Raw genomic sequence first — 23,668 nt, 5'->3', positions numbered from 1 at the left:
GATAAGTGTTGAGTTACAGCTTTTACGACTCGACGATTACGTTGAATGATACCGACGCCAGCTACGTGGACCATGGTTTTGAATCAAAGCACAGCCGTCGGCCATCTCTGAGCAGAGCAGAGGGACAGTGGTCAAGCGATGCACTCAAGTCTTCGGAGGTTGTTGGGGATGTGGGTCAAAAGAGAGCTAGCGGTGCATCTCTGTTTGCGCTTCACAGAGGGATCTTATCGATGTTAAGTACTCAATATTTTTGGAGAACGGTACATGACACATGTTGCTTGTATTGAGAGCAAAAATGACCGACAGGGTCAACTAAGTTAGGTACAGCACGACCAGCACCCGGGGCCCACAAGGTAAGGCAATGTCCCTACATATTGCTCGCACCCCAAAGATTCTGAAGAGGAGGCGCACGGGCCGTCGCAGGTTATACTCTGAGGGGCTCTTGCTCTACTTACCCCAGTGACAACAGCAGCGACACTGGAAGCGGCAAGGATTGTGAGGTAAACGATTTGAACGAGCTTCATGGTATCTGGTATGACTATGCGTCAGCCCATGATGCGAACGTGTGAGCAAACCACATACTAACAAAGTCTGACTGTAATGTGCGTGACGTTGCTATGAAAAAGTCGTAGAAGAGCTAAAACATATCGGTTCAATAAAGTGTGCATAGTGTGGCGCAAGAGGGCTACTCACTACAACAGGAGCGTTCGTCTCTGAGGCCTTTCCAACCCAACCACGTTGATTTTATACTTGTTCTCGTGAGCAATAAAACTGTACTCGGAAAAAAAATTACCAAGATAATGCAGCTCTGTTAACTAAATCCATCTCATCGGTAATACGCATGCAAGCCTGAGACGTGTCAAGTTGCTGGTAGCCAAATCCAAGTTGAACCGAGCCAGCGGGTTGTAGTGATCCAGCAGGAAGGATTGTCAGCAAATTAGTGTTTGCACAAGATGAAATCTGTTGAGCGCTGAACGTTCTTGGAGCCTCAACATGGCCATTTCTGAGTGGAGCGTAAGGATCCTGGTCTGAGTCAAGTAACAGCTTTAACTTAAACTTTAAGTTGTCAGAGCTCGTCCAAGTTGGCAGCCACGTGAATCAGAAGGCTACGCAGCGTGACGTACATGTGCCACGTGCCGAATTACATAACACAGACGTCAAACAGTACTATTTTCCTTTCTTTTCCTTCAGGCTTATGTGTATAATGACTTGGCTCATTTCTCGATACGCACGTTCTACCACAATAAATATGGGCCAAAGCCCATAATGACGATGACCAACTTCGTTTACCGCAGTGATCGGCCTACTGTATATTCCAGATTCATCTTCCTGCTAACATCGTCACTTGTCTATAATCCCCAACCTGTATACTGCCCCACCCACCCACAGACCTATGCGGGTTGGCTGGTGCTTTCCAAGTGGTAGTGTCGAATATGATTCGATCACTGGGAAGCTCCAACCCATCGAGCCTGTGCAACGTCTCCTTGACTTGCCTCCATTGACACGAGTCAAAACTTTCATGCTTGAGTTCCCATCCCAACTCTATATTTCTGCTGTTCCATCTTAATTATTATCCTGCAGTATGGAGATCCCGTACTCATCCCAGGCATTACTTGCCCGAAGTACCTATACGAGCCTCGAGGGCCAACCTCAGGTATTATTGAGGAGCTTACTTATCACCTTCGGCCTGCTGTATTCCACAATAATCTGTATACATGCTTTGCTCTGTCCTATATGGATTATCATGTTAACCAGCGCCTTGGTACCTTCAATTGAATTGTCGAAAAGAAACTCCCGCGCCTCATTTTATCCGCCGTGTCTGGATCTGAATTATTGAGTTCGACTGACTTTTTGCGATGTGGATGCAACTCAGCCAGTACGCAGGGACCCAAATGATAAGGTACCGTTCCTGTCGAACAGTTCAAAAGTCATTTTCAATTGAGCTGCGAGCAGCACTGCCAGCACGTAGGGCCTGTCTGGTAAGGCGACGTCCCTGACTGGCACGAAGGCGGTTGAGTGGAGCACTCGTCTACGCAGCGTAGAGTTGGTTGAGCAGAAGGTGCTGTCACCACCTTACTGGCACTACTAACTGTGACACTGGAAGCTGCAAGGAGTACGAGGTAAGCGATCTGAACGAGCTTCATGGTATCTAATATAACTATGCTTCAGTCTGCGATGCGACCGACGAATCTAGGGAAACCACACACCGACAGAAATTTTGATTGTGCGTTGTGCGCGGCGTTGCTGTGACAAAATCTCAGAAGAGCTATTATATGTTGCTCAACGAAATATGCATTAATGTGGCGTAGAATGCTACTCACTGCAACAGGAGGTGTTCGTCTGAGGCCTTTTAAACTCAACCGCGTTGATTTTATACTTGTTCTCGTTAGTGCTGGGACTATACTCGGAGAAAGTTTTATACCCAGCTGATGCACACTCCGATAATGAAATCCATCTCCCTGATAATTCGCACGCAGTGGCGCAAGACACCAAGTTGGTAAAAGTGAAATTCAAGCGGTTACTGTACAGTATGTTGCAGTGACCACGGGAAGGACCATTGGTGGTAAACTGACGAGTTTTTGCAAAAGGTCCAATATTGGTCACCACTAAGCGTTCTTGGAGCCTTGACATCGTCGTTTCTGAGCGGTGCACAGGTATCTACAGGGATGTGGTCGAGTAACACCTTTATTTGGCCGCGCGGGCCAGAAGTAAATCCTAATATTTTAGCACGGCGTGATGCACATGGGACGTGCCATTATTGACACGGAAAACTTTGACCAAGTACTGACTCGTCACGACTGTGTCAATTATACAGCGAGTCGTGTTTCTGCTTCCCCATTAGTGCAGTGTGGTTGATCCCCGCACAACATTTAAGTACTTTGATGCGCTAGGCAACGTGCTTACTCCACAAATTTCCATCAGCAATTTGCTGCCATGGCAGATGTTATCTGCTCTGTTATAAGTTCTGCGCAGAATAGTGTTAGGACATAAACGCACCCCGTCTTCCTACCAATTCATTTTTGAGATTCCATATCATATCTCAACAATAATGCATATCTCCTTCCGAGTTGTCCTCGCCGTTGTTGCTGCTTTGACAGTGTCTATGACTGTCAGTGCTGACAGTGAATGCCATTCAATCGGCGGCGATTGCAACACACAGGCAGATTGCTGTCATCCCTATCAATGCGTGCCAGTAGTGGACCTGAAGTTTGATGAGGTGAGGATGAGTAGTTCCATCCAAAATTTGTTGACTCACCGGCGTGGTAGCCTTACTACGTACTTATGTGTGAAAGCGTTGAATGAGCTACAGTGAGTCATTTTTCTGTTTTCCCATTGGTACCGTGTGATTAATGGCACCAACGTGTAAGTAGTTCGTTGCGGAAATGCTTGTTTCTGAACAAATGTTACTGCTGCTGGAGAAATGGAGATTTTAAGATAGATAAACTTTGAATGTAATACTTGTGACTGATTTTTTTACGTCGCATTGTTTTCTCCTCATTGTGAACCTAAGGAATCTGTGCGGAGGTCAAGCACGGCTTTCTGGAGCGTCAGTCCTTGACATCTGTTGAATGTCACGACGTCACGTAAGCCGGTCGGAGGGAAAACTATTTGCGAAACAGCCCAGCTAAAACGCATTAGGCTGAAAGAAAAGGCTATACGAGCAGGCAAGGGCCCGACGTTGGATCGGACTGTTACAACGGCATTGAGTAGAGCAGTGTGGGTGAATGGTTGGTCACATACATCAGCGAGGCGAGAATTTTTAGCTGCACTTGTCTGAAAGAGAATGTTAGCGCACGGACAGATAAATATATGCACGTGGATGTATACATTAGGCTGCACTTCTTGTAATCTACATATATACTGTCTGCGATACTGAAACATAAGCTTTCAGTATCACTGGCTTTTGGTGTAACGGTTGAGCGGACGACGGTCTTGGCCAGTGTCGCAACCACACTAAGAAAACTACACACTGATAGAAAGTTTGAGTGTGCGTTGTGCACGGTGTTACTATGATAAAATATTAGAAGAGCTATTATATGTTGCACAATGAAATACGCATTATAGTATGGCGTAAGAGTGCTACTCACTGCAACAGGAGATATTCGTCTCTGGGGCGTTTAAACTCAATCGTGTTGATTTTATACTTGGTTTCGTTAGTGCTGAGAGTATATTCGGAGAAGGTTTTATACCAAGCTGATGCACTGCGATAATGAAATCCATCTCCTTGGTAATTCGCACGCAGTGACGCAAGACGCACCAAGTCAAATTCAAGTCAAATTAAGCCAGCGGGTTACAGTATGTTGCAGCGACCACGGAAAGGGTAAATTGACGAATATTTGCGTAAGATCCAATATTGGTTACCACTGAGCGTTCTTGGAGCCTTGACATCGTCGTTTCTGCCAAGTGGAGTGCAGGGATCTGCAGGGATGTGGTCGACCAACACCTTTATTTGGCTGTGAGAGCCACGCGGGTCAGAAGTAAATCCTAATATTTTTGGCACGACGTGATGCACCAATATTGACGCGGAGAATATTGACCGAGCACTGTCTCGTCACGACCGTGTCAATTTGGCTCGACAGTATTGTTTTGCTTTGGACTTACGTATCATGACCTTGACTCAATGCACGGCTATCGGCCATCTGTGAGCGGAGCGTAGGGATGGTGTTCAAACAACGCCTTGAACCTGTCAGAGCTTGTCAGGGACGCAGGTCAGAAGAGCGTCAACGTTGCATCTCTGTTTGTGCTTCACTAAGGAGTGTTGCCTGTGCTAAGTACTCGATCATTTTGGAAAATGGTATTACACACATTTTACTTGTATTGAGCAAAAATGACCGAGGTTCGACTTATTGCGCTCTAGCTACTACAGCACATCCAGCAGGTAGAGCTCAAAGAGTGAGGCGTCGTCCTTGGGTCGCAGTTCGAAGGCGGTTGAGAGAAGCACAGGCCTGGACACTGTAAGGTTGCTTGAGCACGAGCTGCTGCCTCCACCACAGTGGGACTGGCAGTGACACTGGAAGCCGCAAGGATTGTGAGGTAAACGATTTGAACGAGCCTCATGGTGTCTGGTATAACTATGCATCAGACTGTGATGCACCCGAGCTAGGAAAACCACACACGACAAAAGTCTGATTGTGCAATGTGCGTGAAGTCGCTATGAAAAAGTTTTAGAAGTGTTGTTATATGTCGTTCTGTGAAATGCGCATAGTGTGGCGCTAGAGGGTTACTCACTGCAACAGGAGGCGTTAGTCTGAGGCCTTTTCAACCATTGTTGGAACGATATGTCAGCTAGCATCAAGGAGATCGGTACTTGTTCTCGTTAGTGGTGAGACTATATTCGGAGAAAGTTTGATACCGAGAAGACATGCAGTTGTCACAATGAAATCTATCTCCTTGGCAAGGCGCACCAAGCTGGTGATAGTCAAATCCAAGTCAAATTAAGCCACTGGCAGTGGGTCGTAGTAATCACAGGAAGGATGATTGATGTAGAAAATTTGCACGATCCAATATTGGCCACTGCTGAGAGTTCTTGGAGCATGGCTGTTTTTGAGCGGAGCGCAGGGATAGTGGTCACACCTGAGACGAAGCCAACAAAGTGCTATTGGCAGATGCAATCCATATCCTGAGAAAAATTGTACCTCTGTTGAATCATTTCTTTATTGTGCAGATAGCGGACAATTTTATAATAAAACCATGAGCGTGCATAAGGATCAATTGTATGAACTAAATTCAAACTATGTTAGCTAGGCATAAGGAAAATTGGTCCAAGAATCTGGATATGTCGCAGATTGACTTAATTTGCCAAATGTGTAGACGGCTGTGAAATTGCCTCAGATGTTGCAACTGGTTGTGCATATTACATGTGATATATTTGAGGGAAGATTCAGGAACGAATCACATATCAGGCGTAAAATCTGCCTCAGTAATTCACCCGAAATCAAAGTTATAATTGTATCATTATATACTAAGACAACAAATTCAAAACCAATTTGGAAATATGTCACAAGATATGTACTAGTGGGGCGCTGAGTTCCCCGCCTATCGCCCCACTAGTACCAACAACATTACCATATTACCAAATTGCAAAAAAAATGTTGAGAAAAAAGACCGACACCAACAAGTAGTAGTGTTGCGGCTCGGCTATGGCCAGTCCGGGCTCGGCTCTTACCAATTTCACAGCAGTTCGGCGATTCCAATGAACCAAGTTACTCATGTACAACTCGGTCTGGTCCACAAGGCACCTGAACCGGCGCAAATTGCAACAAGCCAAGAATGTGGGAAGAACGGCTTGAGCTGGCCTCAAGCCAGCTGGAGGGGGTTGCGTTTGTTGCGTCACTTGTGTCGTGAACTCATTCTCCAACATATCCCCACTATTTGGTTGGATCCACTGTAAGTTACCATGCATAAGGTCCCGGTTCGAGTGGATGGGAGATTTAGGCTGGGAGATGTCTTAGGATCTGGCTTGTATGGCATGTAGTCAAATTTATTGTTCTGGTTCAGATTCACTTATGTTGTACAACTTAGCTGTCGTATATTCTGCGCGGAATATCATCAATGATGATCACGTTGCCCTCAAACTCGAAACCGTTGTCAACCACTCATCTTCTGTCGAGCGTGAATACTATATTTTGAAACAACTTGAAGGCGGAGTTGGCATCCCACGCACCTTCTGGTTTGGTAGAGAGTCAATGCATCATGTTCTGGTCCTTGAACTCCTTGGACCGTCACTCCACCAACTCTTCCTTGCGAACAATTGAAGATTCAGCCTTCTCAATGTTGTCAATCTTGGAGTCCAGTTGGTCAGTCATTTGGTCCGAGGTCTTTGCAGATAGGTTGACTGACTTTCCCAGCTCTCGCGTCTTGAGTATGTTCACTCACACAATTATGTTCATGGCGACATTAAACCGCAGAACATCTTGGTGGGTCTCGGAAATTCGAGGCACACCGCCTATATCATTGATTTTGGAATCACGAAGACATACTGGAACACTAAGACCAGTGACCATGTACCATTTCGCCATGGTCGAAGTCTCTCTGGTACTCCCGCATTCGCCTCAATCAACAATCACCTAGGAGTTGAGCCAGGTCGCCATGACAATCTTGAGTCGCTCACTTACATGCTAATCTATTTTTTGCGTGGCTCCCTTCCATGGTTAGCCAGTGATGATGAGAAATTATCCAGCTCTACCATACTCGAGCACAAAGCACACGCTACCATTGCAGAAATATGCCATGACATCCCCGTCGAATTCGCAAACATTCTTATTTACACCTGCTCTCTCGCATTCACTGAAGATTCTGATTACGATCATCTTCGTTCACTACTACACAGTGAAGGTGAGGAATCTTGACTATAGGTGAAATGCTAAAGCTAATGGGGGTTCTACAGTAAGACCAGGATACGAGAATACGACTCGACCCAAAGGACAGCTACTGAGAGAAGTTCCTCTTTAATGTAATGGAGGGAGTCTTCGTCAACTAGACAGGTGGTAACAGGCGCGCGAAGGCGCGAGAAGATAACGTGCGCGTAGGTGCGAGTAAGCGATGCGAAGGCACGCAAAGGGCGCGCGCGAGCAAAAGATGCGAGGGACGCGCGCGTATGCGGAAGCGTGCTTTTGAGCGATGGGGGAGAGTGTTCAAGTATAGCAGATGTGCGAGCGATGGTAGAATAGTGAAGTATAATCGGATTTCAAGTACTAAGGTGCACTATACAATTTGCAGTATACTCAGATTGTTACAACCACTATTTCTTATCGTTGTATACTTTCACAACTTCACACAATATGCCTTCCCTTTTTGGTCTTGTACTTATTATCTCACGATGACTTGGTCTGTGCGCACATATGGATCTATTTAAGCACATGTATTACGCTTGTATTCCTTACTTGAATCTTACTAGGTTTTACCTGGAATATCCTTCGCTTAAGACCTCCAATCTTAAGTTGTCCCGAACCTTGATTCTTAGTTGAAGCACTCCTTTAACTAAGTCCACCGAACTCTCTCTTGTCTGAGAGACTGAGAATCTCAACGACCGAAAACTCTGTTGAGTTGTCGTTGTTAGAACTATCCTAGTTCGTAACAAAAGATTCAAGTCGAAAGACACCACACATCTGTGTGTGTCCGATACCACCAGAACAAAGAAAAGAACCGCTGAGCAAGACAGCCAGCACGAACAGCAGACCTGACATCACTCACCCCGAAACTACAGGCCCTGAACCTTGGTACTCCAGTACCGTCGCTCAATATGTCAACATCAACCACCGGCGGCAAAGAATTCGAATATAAAATAAACCACCCTCCCATATTCAATGGAGATAGGGACCTGTCTAGATCATTCCTCCTATCCTGTAACGCCTACATGGATATCAACGACAAACTCTACAAAGAAGACAAACATCGCATCATCTTCATCACATCGTTTATGAACGAAGGAAACGCCAGATTATGGAAAGAAGAATTTCTAGAAGATGCTCAACATGTTGACACTTCCGGACAGAAAAAAGGATATGGCAACATGAAAGATTTCCTAGAAGCTTTTAACAAAGCATTCTCCGCAATCGATCCTTCCGGAACAGCAATGACCAAGCTAGGAGCTCTCAAACAAACCGGAGATCTCCAGACTTATATCGCCGACTATCAAAGGCTGATCGCTCAAGCAAAAGTCAAGGAAGAAACGGCCAAAATCTTTCACTTCCAGCAAGGACTCAATATAGGAATCCTTATCAAAATGTTTAATGCAGGAAACGTCCCAAAGAACTTTGACGATTACATCGCCGCAGTAGTCGACATCGACAATTGCCACACGCAATTACAGTCCATTAGGTCCCGCTTCCCTGTCCAACAGAAGAAGAAAAGATTTGGGGACCAAAGATTTGTACCCACGAGGGACCGCGATGCTATGGTAATTGATCGACTCACGGATGAAAGTCGCCAAGAACACATGCGTGTTGGAAAATGCTTCACATGCCACCAGATCGGACACCGTGCTCGGGAATGCCCGCAGAAGAAGAAGGGACCTCCTTTTGTCCGCAAAGTAGAAGAAGATGAGGAAGAAACTAGGCGCATTCAAGAGGATTTTTGAAACGGAGAAACATATCGACGGTGGAATCTCCAATAGAACCTGTACGTTTGATACGAGTTGTGAATGATAAAAAGGAATTTCGCATTCCCATTACTCTCATATCTCGGAAACAGGAAAATGTCGAAACAAACGCAGTAATCGATTCAGGCGCTTCTGGAACCTATATCTCCGAAAGCTTTGTAAAAAAGCTCGGAATAAAAACCCGAAAATTAAAAAAACCATTCAATATCCGGACCGCAGACGGAAGCTATTTCAGCAGTGGACCCGTAGACCGGTACTGCACCCTTATCGTCAAGATTGATGAAAGAACCATGATAGGAAAATTCAACATTACCAATTTAGGAAAACGTGACCAGATCCTCTTGGGGATCCCGTGGCTCCAAAAGATGAATCCTTCTATCAACTGGGCGGAACGAACTCTCTCACTCCCTTGTACCCCAAAGTCCATCGAAATCTCGGAAAGAATTCGAAAACTTAGCACCCCTCCAGAACAAAGAAAATGGACGAACTCCAAACTAAAGAAACAACCATCCAAGTTCTCGGCCTCGATCGAGGAAATCCCCGAGGAAGTACCACTGTTACTACCAACGGAGGATGATGATCCTTTTGATATGTTACAGTAACATGGCACGAGTCCCCCGCCAGCAGACAGCCCTCTGCCACCCACACGGCTATAGACGATAGACGACACCGGAGTCTCACCAGCTCCATAGATGATGATAGATGAGAGACGATAAGCGGCAACTGCCGGCTTAGATAAGCGGTCTGGACCGCACGTGACATGGACATGACGACATAGGTCTAGAAGACCTATTTATGTTATCAAGATAGAAGGCAAGCCTCGTGTTGCCTCATGTACTGATAGAAGGATACCACGTGGATCCTATCTCTGATAGAAGCGTACCGCATGGACGCTATCTACGATAGAAGCCCGCCTCATGGACGCTATCTCTGACTCATGTAGATAAGCAGATTAGAACCCAGCTTCGAGCTGAGCTTAGATACGATAGAGTAGCCTTATATAAGGTCGAAGATTAAAGTAGATGTTCCTTACTTTAATCTTACTAGGTTTTCCCTTGAACTCCTTGTCCCGCTAAAGCTACCTGCTCGACATCGACTCGTACCTTCAGTGACGCCTCTCACTGTCTGTAAACTCTGCTATCATCTCAGCGTAACCCCTCGTTAACCACCACGAGCTACGTTCGAGTACGCAACCTTTGCTTGTCTGTAAAGGCCGACGACTCTCAGCACTCGGTACCACTGTCGTGGTTGTCGCTGTTTAGATCATCCTAGTCGCACACGACCGTTTGTCGTAACAAAAGATTAAAGTCTTTCTTCGCACGTCACCCATCTGTGACGCCTGATCCCAGATCGGACCTATCTTCAAAGCTACCGAAGATTTGTAGAAGAAATATCCCCGAAACGTCCCGGCCTGACCAGCCGCAAGAAAAGAACCGAGTCACAGTAGAAGACTTCCTGCTCACGGAACACTACGAAGATTGAAGACAACCATCTCCGACACGGTAACTTCTAAGAAGAAGGTCGTATAGACCTGCGGTACACTACCCGCGAAGACACCCAAGAAGAAGGTCGTATAATAGACCTGCGGTACACTACCCGCGAAGACACCGGCTAAAATTAGCTTGAAGAAATTCCTGGACCTCACGACGGTCCTCGGCGGAAAGAAGAAATTCCTGAACCTTATCAGGTTCTCGGAGGAAGATTGACGAAGAAGAAACTCCTGTACCTTATTAGGTCCTCGGTGGAGCTTATAAAGAAGATAAAGAAGAAATTCCTGAACCTTACGACGGTTCTCGGCGGAACTCAATAAAGAAGAAATGAAATTCCTGAACCTTATCAGGTTCTCGGAGGAAGATTGACGAAGAAGAAATTCCTGAACCTTATTAGGTCCTCGGTGGAGCATATAAAGAAGATTGAACCGGCTTTTCTAGCCGATGGAAGAAGAAGACTCCTGTACCTTATCAAGGTCCTCGGTGGAGCATATAAAAAGAAAGAAAAGAAGGGCGCACAGAAAAGGAAAAGGTCCGTTTCCCCGACCACTCCCCGCGCCTTCTCTGGTGGCCTCGCTTCCATGAGCTTGGCACCCACGACGAAGATCGTACCGATTCAAGAGGAACCGCACGGAAACCCGCCATCCGTGAAACTCCCTATCTACTAAAATCGTGAAGAAAGATTCCCTGCCTCGTATTGACCTCGCGGCAAAACGATTTGAGCAGAAGAAACCGGCCACTGATCCGGAGACAACTCAGAAGAAGGTCGTAAGACCTGCGGTAATCACGGACTATATCATCCCTGACGCACCCGCGAAGAAGATCGTACCGGCTGTTCAGCCGATGAAAGAAGAGACTCCTGAACCTTATAAGTTCTCGGCGGAGCCTGCATCAGTCCTCGGAAAAGGACGTGCAGTTATGACAGAAGAACCGCCTCACTCGAAGGCACCCAGACTGGCCTCTGAACCAGAAACAACTCAGACCCCCAGATTCGTATTTTCCGGAGAACCGATCTCCGTTCTCGGAAAAGGAAGAGCCGTGTCGACGGCAGAACCACCTGAAGCCAAGAAACTCAGGTTTTACGAAAGCCCGGCTGATGACACCGACACAGCCGATGAAAACCCCATCCCGAATTCCCTGAACCTCTCCATGCCTTCTGCGGAGATCCCCGCTGATAACATCGATGCAATGATGCAACACCGGGAACCCGCACCTGAACCATCTTCCGACTCAGACTTCGACATGTTCTTAGAACGTGTTCATCTTATCAACGAGGCCCACCGCCTGAAGGATATGAGTGAAAATGACCCTGACGAGTTTGCTCGTCTTGTAAAGAAGGAAGAAGAAGAAGTCGGACTGCACTTTGTCCGCTTCACCGATATGGAATCTGAAGATGAACGAAGCGAAGACGCAATAACTCTCGCTTCCGAACCTCGGGCGCTCTACGCGCCACACCCTGCTTCCAATCCCATTGAAAATATATGGTTGGATTTAGAAGAACCATCGACGCACAACTGGCGCATGGTTGATGAAGAAGGAAATGAAATCGAATACGAAGGCCCTGACGACGGCCTTGATTTTTAGACTGAAGATTAGTCATGGTAGACTAACGGCTTATTAAGGGGGTAAAATCCCTGATTTATTCTCGTTTCACGCACGACACCCCCCCCCACCACGAATACCATTCCCCGACTACTTCTCTAATGATTTCTGATAACGACTTCGAACGGCCCGGCATGGCCTTAAACTGCACGATGCTCCGCAAAGAGGGTAAACTACGATGAGCCCGGCATGGCTCTAAACTGCACGATGGTCCGCAACGACCTAAAACTATGATCGTCCGAGAAGACGTAAAACTAGGAGACAGGACGAACTCCCCGAACGGCCCCTACAGCCCTGGAACCCCTTATCCACGATCCTTCGACAATCAATGAAGATTTACTCAACAAAGATTAAGAAGACCCCTCCTCGCGAGACGACCCCAAGAAACTCCTGCAAGCCTTGGCACCTACGCCTGGACCCCGTACCTTCTCTCACCCAATGAAGATTATATCAACAAAAGGTTAAAAAGAAGATGACCTTCCATATCCAGATAGATCTTGAAAGACAGATCGAAACGAAAGATAACGAAGAAGAACCGGAGACAGAACGAACCCTCGGAAACTCCTGCAAGCCCGCGGATCTCTTATCCACAGAACCCCCATCGACATCCAGATAGATCCGAAAGATCTCAACAAAAGATGAAGAAGACGATCCTCCGGAACGAGGCTAAACTATCACGAGGCGAACTCCCCATCCAACGGAATCCTCTAGAACGACTTCGACTCTGATCAACAAAAGATGAAGAAGACGATCCTCCGGAATGAGGTAAAACTATCATGAGACGAACTCCTCGGAAACTCCTGCAAGCCCTCGGAACCCTCTAGATCCGCCGACCATATCAACAAAAGATAACGGAACGCACTCTTCCATTATGGCAATGATTACCACCCTCTGATGAAGACGAACCTTGATCCCAAGTATAAAACAAAGGATTAACGAAGATCGTACCTATCACGGCACCTCCCCTCTGATAGTGAAGAACCGCACCTCGTGTCCCGATAACGAGAAGATCTCAGCCTCATGGCTAGATAGATAGCGATAGAAGACATTAACAAAAGATAAGTCTTGAATCAAGCGGAGCTTGGAAACGACATGGAGCAACATATAAGCCTCCCGTGGATGTCTATATTCCCCAGAACCTCCCACCATCATGACGACCTCTATTGAAGAAGAAACTATCCGCATTGCACTTAAGGACTCCGACTACGGATGAATCCTTAAAACGATTGAGAACAACGCGTTCAGCGAGACCGCTATTCTCACCCCCATGTACTCCCAAGTGATCGACGACATCCTTGGTGAGCAAGACGCCAGACTCGGTGCAGGGACATCCCTTGCTGTCTGCATTATCCGTACCACGAAGCTACTGGAAGACGTAGCCAATCGTGATGACCTCGATGAAGGCACGAAGAAACTTGCCGTGCTTCATTTACAGAAAAGGATTCGCGTACTCGCGCTTCACCTCCTTCCGCTCGACTTCCCAGACATCGCGAACCAAGCTGTCAGAACAGTCGAGGCAAGGCCTCGTGTTGAAGAAAGATCCAGACCAGTGCGCTCGCTGAGACGAAAGGCGGCCACTATAGATCGTACCCGTACCACGCCCTGCAGGCGTTGCGGAGGATACGGACACACATTTAGAAAGTGTCCAGATTATGTTTGTTGCGTCTGCGACGAACTAGGACCTGACCATCTGTCGGTCCACTGCCCTCAACTCAATGGACGCATCGTACTCCAAGAGTTTAGAGATGAAGAGAAGTTTTTCGAAGCTCTCTTAGATTGGGAGCATAATCATAAAGCGCTCGCGGACCTCACGCTCAGACACCCAGCACCGCCTTCGCCCGAACCAGAAACTCCCCCCGTACCAGCCGTCTCCACGCCTACGACACCTCCGGCGATGGAAGCTGACGATGAACACAGGATACTCAAAGTCGGTGACTTTGACGCTAGTAGAGGGGTAATGTTACAGTAACATGGCACGAGTCCCCTGCCAGCAGACAGCCCTCTGCCACCCGCACGGCTATAGACGATAGACGACACCGGAGTCTCACCAGCTCCATAGATGATGATAGATGAGAGACGATAAGCGGCAACTGCCGGCTTAGATAAGCGGTCTGGACCGCACATGACATGGACATGACGACATAGGTCTAGAAGACCTATTTATGTTATCAAGATAGAAGGCAAGCCTCGTGTTGCCTCATGTACTGATAGAAGGATACCACGTGGATCCTATCTCTGATAGAAGCGTACCGCATGGACGCTATCTACGATAGAAGCCCGCCTCATGGACGCTATCTCTGACTCATGTAGATAAGCAGATTAGAACCCAGCTTCGAGCTGAGCTTAGATACGATAGAGTAGCCTTATATAAGGTCGAAGATTAAAGTAGATGTTCCTTACTTTAATCTTACTAGGTTTTCCCTTGAACTCCTTGTCCCGCTAAAGCTACCTGCTCGACATCGACTCGTACCTTCAGTGACGCCTCTCACTGTCTGTAAACTCTGCTATCATCTCAGCGTAACCCCTCGTTAACCACCACGAGCTACGTTCGAGTACGCAACCTTTGCTTGTCTGTAAAGGCCGACGACTCTCAGCACTCGGTACCACTGTCGTGGTTGTCGCTGTTTAGATCATCCTAGTCGCACACGACCGTTTGTCGTAACATGATACTCAGGAAGACGTCTGGTGCGCTCCACCAGTACAAGACGTCTCCACCTACAAATTGGATGATGGAGAATTTTTGGTAGAATACGGTACCGATGGAGAATTCGTTCGAATTATACAAGAAATCTCGCTCGATACCCCTCTCACAAAGGATGGAACATCCTTTTCGGAACAAGTCCCAATCATCACCCCTCTCAAAGTCAGCAACAAAGCACAGGAATTTGCCACGGAAGAAAAAGAAAAACAAAAGAAACCTTTCAAAGAACTCATACCCGCTTACCTGCATGATTATGCAGATGTATTTGCTAAAGACGGACTGAAACAACTTCCCCCGGAACGACCAGGAATAGACCATCGCATAGAAACAAAACCTGGATTCCTTCCAAGAACGTCAAAAGTATACCCTCTCTCACCAAAAGAAAGGCTTGCGGTGAAAAAATTTATTGACGAAAACGTGGAAAAAGGTTTCATCACCCCGTCAAAATCCCCACAAGCCAGTGGATTCTTTTTTGTAGGAAAGAAAAGCGGAGAGCTTCGCCCTTGTCAAGATTACCGCGGCATTAATGATCAAACGATAAAGAACTCTTATCCCCTTCCACTTCCAGCAACTCTCATCGAACGACTACACGGGGCAAACTTCTTCACGAAAATGGATATTAGATCAGGATATAACAATATCCGTATTCACCCGGATGATCGATGGAAAGCTGCATTTACCACGGAGTATGGATTGTTCGAACCAAGCGTAATGTTCTTCGGGCTGTGCAATTCACCCGCCACCTTTCAAGCATTTATGGACAATCAATTCCGTCAGGAAATCAACGAAGGATGGTTGGTGATATACATGGATGACATCCTTATCTTTTCAAAGACGCTTGAAGAACATCACGAACGAACAAGACAAATCTTAGCAAAGATCAGAGCGGAAAAACTATTCCTCAAACCAGAAAAGTGCACGTTCGACTCTCAAGAAGTCGAATTTCTTGGCATGATCATTAAGCCAGGATCCGTGGAAATGGACAAAGCAAAAACCAATGGTATCAAGGAATGGCCCGTCCCTGCTTCCGTTAAAGAAGTCCGGTCATTTTTAGGATTTTGCAATTTCTATCGCTCATTTGTCGCTCATTATTCGGACATCGCCCGTCCCCTGATCGACCTAACAAAAAAGGATACCATTTTCTCTTGGAGCGCTCAACATCAGGAAACGTTCGACCAATTGAAAACCTGTTTTACTACGCACCCCGTACTCCGCAACCCTGACCCCTTAAAACAATTCGCTATTGCCACAGATGCCTCGTTAGTAGCAACAGGGGGGGTCCTGTTACAGACTGACGGAAATGGCGTTTACCATCCTTGCGCCTATCTATCGCAATCATTCAATCCAGCCGAACGAAACTATCCAATTTTCGACCGCGAACTCCTCGCTATAATTCGTGCACTTACCGAATGGCGACATTATCTTGAAGGACACCCCTCTCCAATTATAGTCTTCACCGACCACATGAACCTGCTCTATTTTAAGAAAGCTGAACACTTAACTCGTCGACAGGCACGATGGCAGATGCTCCTCACCTAATTTCGATCTGGAACTACACCATGTCCCTGGTTCTAAATTAGCTGCACCTGACGCCCTCTCTCGGCGATCAGATCATGATACCGGATCTTCCGATAACGATAACTCCATCCTGCTTCCCGATTCCATGTTTGTTCGACTCATTGATGACGACCTTCGCGCTACCCTTGCCAGCTCGGATGCGCTTAGCGACCCATTATTCGCCACTGCTGTAGACGCCCTCAATGGTGTCTGTCTTCCCCCCATGAAATCCGCTCTGAGCTGATTGGAAAGTAGATTCAGGGATATTATCTTATAAAAACCGAGCGTATATCGCTCCTGATCATCGCAAAACTATACTAGCTCGTTACCATGACCACCCCACCGCAGGTCATCCCGGACGTTTCAAAACTGAAGAATTGGTCAAACGCGAAGCATGGTGGCCAGGCATGGGAGCCTTCATCCGAAAGTACGTTGAAGGATGCGCCACCTGCCAGCAAATGAAGGCCGATACCCATCCAGTAACGCCACCTCTCGTCCCAATCTCGTCCCTTGCCACTCGCCCATTCTCCCAGATCTCCGTCGATCTTATCACGGATCTCCCTCTTTCCTCTGGTTTTGATTCCGTCATGGTCGTGGTAGACCATGGGCTTAGTAAGGGGGTGATAATTACTCCTTGCCACAAAAACATTACCTCTGAAGGAGTAGCAAAACTATTCCTGAAACACGTATTCAAACGCTTCGGATTACATGACAAAGTAATCTCCGACCGAGGACCCCAATTTCTCTCGAAGTTCTCCATAGAATTGGCGAGACTCCTTGATTATTCCATCGCTCCTTCCACCGCCTATCACCCGCAGACCGATGGACAGACTGAACGACTCAATCAAGAATTAGAAACATACCTACGGATCTACTGCGGCAACGACCCAACTAATTGGGTAGAACACCTTCCCATGGCAGAGTTTGTTCACAACCATAGAAAGCATGACGCCCGAAACTGCTTCTCCTTTCTACATCATGATGGGATATGAGCCTAAAGGGATTCCCCATGTCTTGGCAGATTCAACAGTACCAGCCGTGGAAGAACGGGTCCGACTTCTTCAGAAAATCAGAGAAGAAGCGATAGCCTGTCACAATATCGCCATGCAACGGATGGCGGAAAGATCCTTCGGCCAGAAGTACCAACCATGGAAAGTAGGCGATAAGGTGTGGTTATCTGCAACCAATCTCCGTCTAAAACTCCCATCCCGGAAGCTCGCCCCAAAAAGATATGGCCCCTTTCCCATTTCCGCCGTACTATCACCTATCACGTTCACACTCCAATTACCTCCGCAATGGAAAATACATCCCACGTTCCACGCTTCCTTATTATCTTCCTATAGCGAAAATGATGTTCACGGTCCGAACTTCTTGGAACCACCACCTGACATTCTAGAAGAAGAAGAAGAATACGAAATCGAAGCTATACTGGCTCACAAAGGAACCAGCAAACGCCGTCGTTATCTTGTATCATGGAAAGGATATTCCTCCGCCAGCAACGAATGGATCCCGGAAGAAAACCTGGAAAATGCCGGAGAAACCCTTTCGACCTATAAAAGAAAACACTCGCTGTGATATCCTCCCATCAACATAAACATTATGTCCTTCCCAGTTTCTTACACTCTCCCCTATGAATCCACGTTCGCCCCAACCGACTTATCCTCTAACGAAGGAAGATTCGAATCCTTCATCTCAGAAATCGAAGACCTTACTCTCATCGAAGCCGCAATCCTTTGCCCCCAACATGCCATTGAAATCAATAAAATCCTTATCGACCGAAACGCATTCTCAATCAACCTCCTCGTTAACATCATCAGATCCGCCGAACTCATTGAAAGACTCGTACGACATGTGGAAGAACCACGTGTCCAGCATGGCATCATGCATTTACAGAAACGCATTCGCGCTTACGCTTTGCGTCTTATCCCTCCGGAGGTTAGGGCAGATATCCAGGAAGCTATTCACATCGTTGCTGAACGAGTCACCGGAGTCGCTCGCCCACCATCTCCACAACCAGTTGTACGAACGACTGCAACTCCACCGCCTTCCTATGACGGTGGAATTCCCGTTCCTCCTCCTCGTGTGTCTGACGAGTTATTGGCTGCTGTTAACAGCCTCACGGAGATTACCAACGCCATGATCATCAATCTGCAAGAAGAAACCCAACTTGCATTACAGATAGCCTCCGCGGCATCCGCAACCACGTCTGATACGGTTGTTGCTCCAGAAGAAACTGTAGAGCACCCGGAAAATCTTTATACCGCTTTCTCTTCTACGCACGAAGAGATAACCCTGGAGCAGTCGACTTCTTCCCCTGACGAAACTATTGCGCTTGCTGAAGCACTCAGAGCGCTTCACATCCATCCACCAATGACTATCCCATCCACGCTTACTCCACCGACATTCGTAGACTGTCTTGTCCCAGTACAAGCCCTCGGACCCACCGCTCCTGCAGAGTACGCTGAGCTAATCGCGGAAGCAGAACGAATCCCTATGCCATTATCCTCTATCTACGTACTCGCTAAGGAAGGACGTAGCTCAGATTAAAGAATCTTCCCGAAGAAGGAGAAGATCCCCTAAGCATGGGTACCGAGGCAAGGGAAAGAAGAGAGCCTCTAGCGATGATGAAGCATTCAGTCGTCATCCCTGCTCCTCCCGTCCTTACGCCCCTCATCCTCGAACCCAGACGAAAACCGGGTTTGCAGATATTGCAAGACCCTTGGCCATCGCCAAACCAACTGTCCTGACTACTATTGCAGGATATGCAGAGAACTCTCCCCAGGGCATCTATCGTTGTATTGCCACAAATTTACTGGAAGCTTCCCCCACCACGCTTACCTGGAAGGACGAAGGATTCTACCAGGAACTCTCTCATTGGGAGAAGAGTCTGGACGACGCATACATTAGCCAATGCCAGGAAGAAGAAGCCCTCCGACAGGCAGAGTACCTTACTGGAGCAGGTGATCAGTTTGACTACTCTGACGACCCTATCTATTATGCAAACCAGGACGACTCTAACCATTGCGAATACCAGGATTACGAGTAAAAGTCGGTGACTTTACGCTTAGTAAGGGGGTAATGTTACAACCACTATTTCTTATCGTTGTATACTTTCACACTTCACACAATATGCCTTCCCTTTTTGGTCTTGTACTTATTATCTCACGATGACTTGGTCTGTGCGCACATATGGATCTATTTAAGCACATGTATTACGCTTGTATTCCTTACTTGAATCTTACTAGGTTTTACCTGGAATATCCTTCGCTTAAGATCCTCCAATCTTAAGTTGTCTCGAACCTTGATTCTTAGTTGAAGCACTCCTTTAACTAAGTCCACCGAACTCTCTCTTGTCTGAGAGACTGAGAATCTCAACGACCGAAAACTCTGTTGAGTTGTCGTTGTTAGAACTATCCTAGTTCGTAACACAGATAAGGGAGAAGGGAAGGAAGTAAGTTAAAAGGAACTTTCCCTCTATTTAAGAAGGGAGATTACGCTATGCGGCGCGCTTCTGAGCGTGGTACCGAACTGAGTAACCATATCAACTCTAAATATATTCTAAAGCCTATGATAGACTTTCTGTATGTAAGCGCAGAGATCGGACCGAAGGTACGTCAATTCGGTGAAAGGGATAAGAATAACGCACCAGTAAATCAGCGAGGACATAGGACAGACGGACGGACAAGGGTACGAAGGCCTAAGGGGAGGCACACGAGCACGCGCGAAAGGCGCGAGTGTGTGTAAGGCGCGTGAACGAGGCGCATACATAGGGCGCACGCGTGAGAGTGCATATGACTGATCCTTCGGATAAGAGCTGGAACGTGTAGGGAATTATGTGGGTAATAGGGCTGTATATTCTGCATTGAGAGGCGTGAGTCTCTACAATGGTCTTTGTGCCACATTGCCTGCACCAGCTACGTGCTTGTTGGATTTTGGCCAACCTGATGGTCCTGGGACTCCTTGCTGTCCTGCCATACACCCCCTTCTATCTCCTGACCAGCGCTGTATGGCCGAAGCAATGTCAATATGCCCGCCAAAGGCAGTACACCGATCAACACGTGTGTGAGTAACATGTTTCTTTCATATCTTTGAACCGAAGTATAACTTATTTGCAGGTTATGCCCGCGTACAAATGGCTCTCCATGGCGTGCTACATCAATTCCGTCAACTCCACAGCAGAAATCGTGACTGTTGTAGACTACAGTATATAATATATATTATAAGGGTCACATGAATTGGTTCTGCAGGATTGAACTCTTCGTCCTTACAGATGTTAGAAATAGTGTACTGCAATGGCAGCAATGCATCATGTGTAATCGTGCACCGCTTTCAGCGTGGGACTATTTTCCCTTCAACATGCTGCACAGACTCACACTAGTGCGCAGCAGCCGCAGCTATCGATCTTTGCACCCGCCATCATCACTTAAAATCACCACCGATCTTGCCATTGCGTTTTCTCGTGCTGATCAGACAAGATCGCTAAGGTGAGGGTCTTGTTAGAACTTATGGTTATCCGCCACTGAAGGTTTGAATTGCTTTCAAACAGGTTGCATCACCAAGTGGTAGTGTCCAGCGATTCGACTTCTGTGCAAGGTAAAATGGTTGATTCATCTAGCTAATTCTTATCATTAGACTGTATCGATTGTATCATGCGGTGATTAAAATTGAGGAGTGGTAGTGCATCCGCACCTACATGCAATGCCTCATGGGGGACCTTTTCTAAATGTATCACTAACCTTGTGGTGGATGGCTTTACTGCCTTACGATCTGGGTTCTGAATTGAAACCCTGAGGATAAAGGTGAGCTGTTCGTTTCTCAAGCTATTATCTATATGATGGCAATCTAGAAAGCCGCATGGATAAAATTCACTTTAGTCTCCAGGTATGTCCTTCATTGAGTGAGATTTCCCCCCCCCCCCCCCCCCCCCCCCCACCCTCACCCCCACCAAATTATAGTGCTTTGCAAGCTTTTATTGATAAAAAACAAGACGAAGAAGACCAATTTTGCCCACACCCTGTCAATCGTCCGACAGGCACCAAACTTGTATGTTGCGATTTTACTGTTCGCTTCTCTCATATCATATAACTCATATCACCACCATACAGGCTATTATATGCTGCATGAATGACCTTTCATCGATGCCCTACCCCACTCCACTACATTGTCACCTGCAATATATCGCCCTCAAGCTTCGCATACATTGGCATTGTCTGGGGTTTCCCAGAAAGAACACTTATATAGACAGACAGTTCTGTCATCAAATCATCAACACTACTACCACAAATGCAAGGTCGACGACGCAGGCAGAACAAGAGGTGGACAGCTGCCTTGCCTGCTGTTACTGCTATCCCCACTGCCTCTGCTGCTATTTCTGCTGCTGCTGATTTCTCCACTGCTGCTGCTATCCCTGCCATGATCCCTACCACTATTCCCGCTGTGATCCCTATCACTATTCCCGCTGCGATCCCTGCTGCTGCTGCAGCTAATGCCACTACCCTTCAAAACCCCCGTTGGCGACAGCTTCCTGTTAGATACAGAACCAGTGATGCAGCTCATACCAGTCCAGATGAGGGTGAGGTATTTGACCTTGACAATGTCTCAGGGGATGAAGAGGAACCGGAAAATCTTCCTGTGCCCGTCGTCGCTATGGCACCTGCGGGCTCTAATCCGAGCCCACTCCAGACCGTTAATAGCACTGTTCGCACTGACCCTTTGGCCACTGGCAATCTAAAGCAGTCTAAAGGGCCAACCGATATAACTCACTTCTACCAGATTGATTCCGATGCTAAGAGCAAAACTTGCATCCCTTGCGAGTGAGTACCGCATTTGCAATCTTTCATTGTTTCTCACACCCATCACCAGAACACTGCATAATATCGACACAATGCACAAGGTCATGGTATATGCGGGCTCCACATCCAGTACAGCTCCCCGCACGCATGCTTTCACTCACCACACCGAACTTTATTTGGAAGCAGCAGAGCGTTTTGGCTGGCGCATACAGATAAAGGATCTAAACGAACAACTAGCTGAGGGCTGGTCACTGATGACAATTCGTGAACGACTCAAGAAATCGCCTTGCACAATGCAATCACTTGGCCCCCCCCCTAACCAGGGAACTGACACATTGCTGGTAGGAACTGGCTCTCCACACGATGTAATTCCGGACTTCACGCTTGATGAAATGCATAGTCAAATTGTGAAGTTTATTGTTGCCGATGATCAAGTAAGTCGCAGTTTATGCCTACAGCCACTATTAATAATTGCCCCCAGGCAATAAATGTGATCGAGTGCCCTGAATTTCGGCGCCTCATACGTCTCCTGTGCCTGGATATTGGCGAGACTGGCCTATTTCATCGCATGAAGGCTCGTGAGATGGTCATCGAGCAATGGCAGGAATACTTCCTGGCATTGAAGAAAGATCTTGCTGTAAGTGTATAGTTGCCAAGCGTCCTACAAAGTATCTTATTCCTTTTAGAATGTGCAGGGAAAAGTCTGCTTCACATCTGACCTGTGGTCAAATCAAAAGCTCCGGCCGTTCATGGCCCTTACAGCTCATTGGATCGCTAGGTCTAATCAAGGTTCAATGCTTGTGTTGAAGACGGCCCTCCTTGCTTTCCACCACATCCCAGGAAATCACGATGGTCAATCTCTTGGTTCCATGATATTATATCTCCTTGATCGTGCAGAAACTACGGCTAAGGTTGGTACTCATTTGTATTGTGTTGCGTGCTCTCACATTGTTCAGACTGGCCATTTTACTCTTGACAACGCGGCCAACAATCATACCGCAATGCAGGAGCTTTCTACACTACTTGGGCAACACGGGATCGACTTTGATCCAGTTGAACACAGGATACCGTGTTTCCCGCACATGATAAACATATGCGTGAAGCATATCATTGACGAATACCCTACTGCTGACTATTCTACTGTGTCCAATATGTGGACAATCGAAGATCAGGTTATCGAGAAAGTCGATTATGTCCAGGCCGTGCAAACCAAGCCTCTCGAGTGAGCCAGGACAATCGTGCGATTGATCCGTGCATCAACTCAGCGGTGCGACAGGTTTCGTGACTGCATCCTTAAGGGTAATGAGGATGGTTGGTTTCGAGATGACAAGGGTGACTCTATACAGCTCCTGGTCATAGAACTCCTCCTCGATGAGCCCACTAGATGGGACTCGGCATATGTCATGATTAACTGTTTGTGGACACT

At 47.0% G+C, this 23,668-nt stretch overlaps 4 protein-coding genes across 4 annotated transcripts; 3 read left to right on the top strand and 1 right to left on the bottom strand.

Moving 5' to 3' along the window:
• Positions 1–300: 300 nt before the first annotated feature.
• On the bottom strand, positions 301–2,144 carry F5147DRAFT_763943 (uncharacterized protein; the record flags this gene model as incomplete). The annotated part of the gene is made up of 9 exons (XM_041440673.1): positions 301–529; positions 583–637; positions 694–749; positions 794–1,028; positions 1,233–1,303; positions 1,392–1,542; positions 1,674–1,730; positions 1,849–1,909; positions 2,091–2,144. Coding segments are annotated over 9 exons (741 nt in total). The 3' UTR covers positions 301–528.
• Positions 2,145–6,506: 4,362 nt separating this feature from the next.
• F5147DRAFT_747867 (kinase-like domain-containing protein) lies at positions 6,507–7,349 on the top strand (the record flags this gene model as incomplete). Its single annotated transcript, XM_041439988.1, has 3 exons — positions 6,507–6,721; positions 6,758–6,797; positions 6,864–7,349. 3 exons carry the CDS (start codon positions 6,507–6,509, stop codon positions 7,347–7,349), a joined length of 741 nt encoding a protein of 246 aa, XP_041287415.1.
• Positions 7,350–13,459: 6,110 nt separating this feature from the next.
• Positions 13,460–14,161, top strand: F5147DRAFT_657289 (uncharacterized protein; the record flags this gene model as incomplete). The annotated part of the gene is made up of 1 exon (XM_041434250.1): positions 13,460–14,161. One exon carries the CDS (start codon positions 13,460–13,462, stop codon positions 14,159–14,161), a length of 702 nt encoding a protein of 233 aa, XP_041287414.1.
• Positions 14,162–20,334: 6,173 nt separating this feature from the next.
• Positions 20,335–20,877, top strand: F5147DRAFT_657288 (uncharacterized protein; the record flags this gene model as incomplete). Its single annotated transcript, XM_041434249.1, has 4 exons — positions 20,335–20,508; positions 20,566–20,653; positions 20,698–20,762; positions 20,818–20,877. 4 exons carry the CDS (start codon positions 20,335–20,337, stop codon positions 20,875–20,877), a joined length of 387 nt encoding a protein of 128 aa, XP_041287413.1.
• Positions 20,878–23,668: the final 2,791 nt, after the last annotated feature.

This window comes from Suillus discolor (assembly GCF_016758755.1).
Source record: "Suillus discolor strain FC423 chromosome Unknown F5147scaffold_81, whole genome shotgun sequence".
NCBI lineage: Eukaryota > Fungi > Basidiomycota > Agaricomycetes > Boletales > Suillaceae > Suillus > Suillus discolor.
This window is presented reverse-complemented; position numbering and strand designations above follow the sequence as displayed.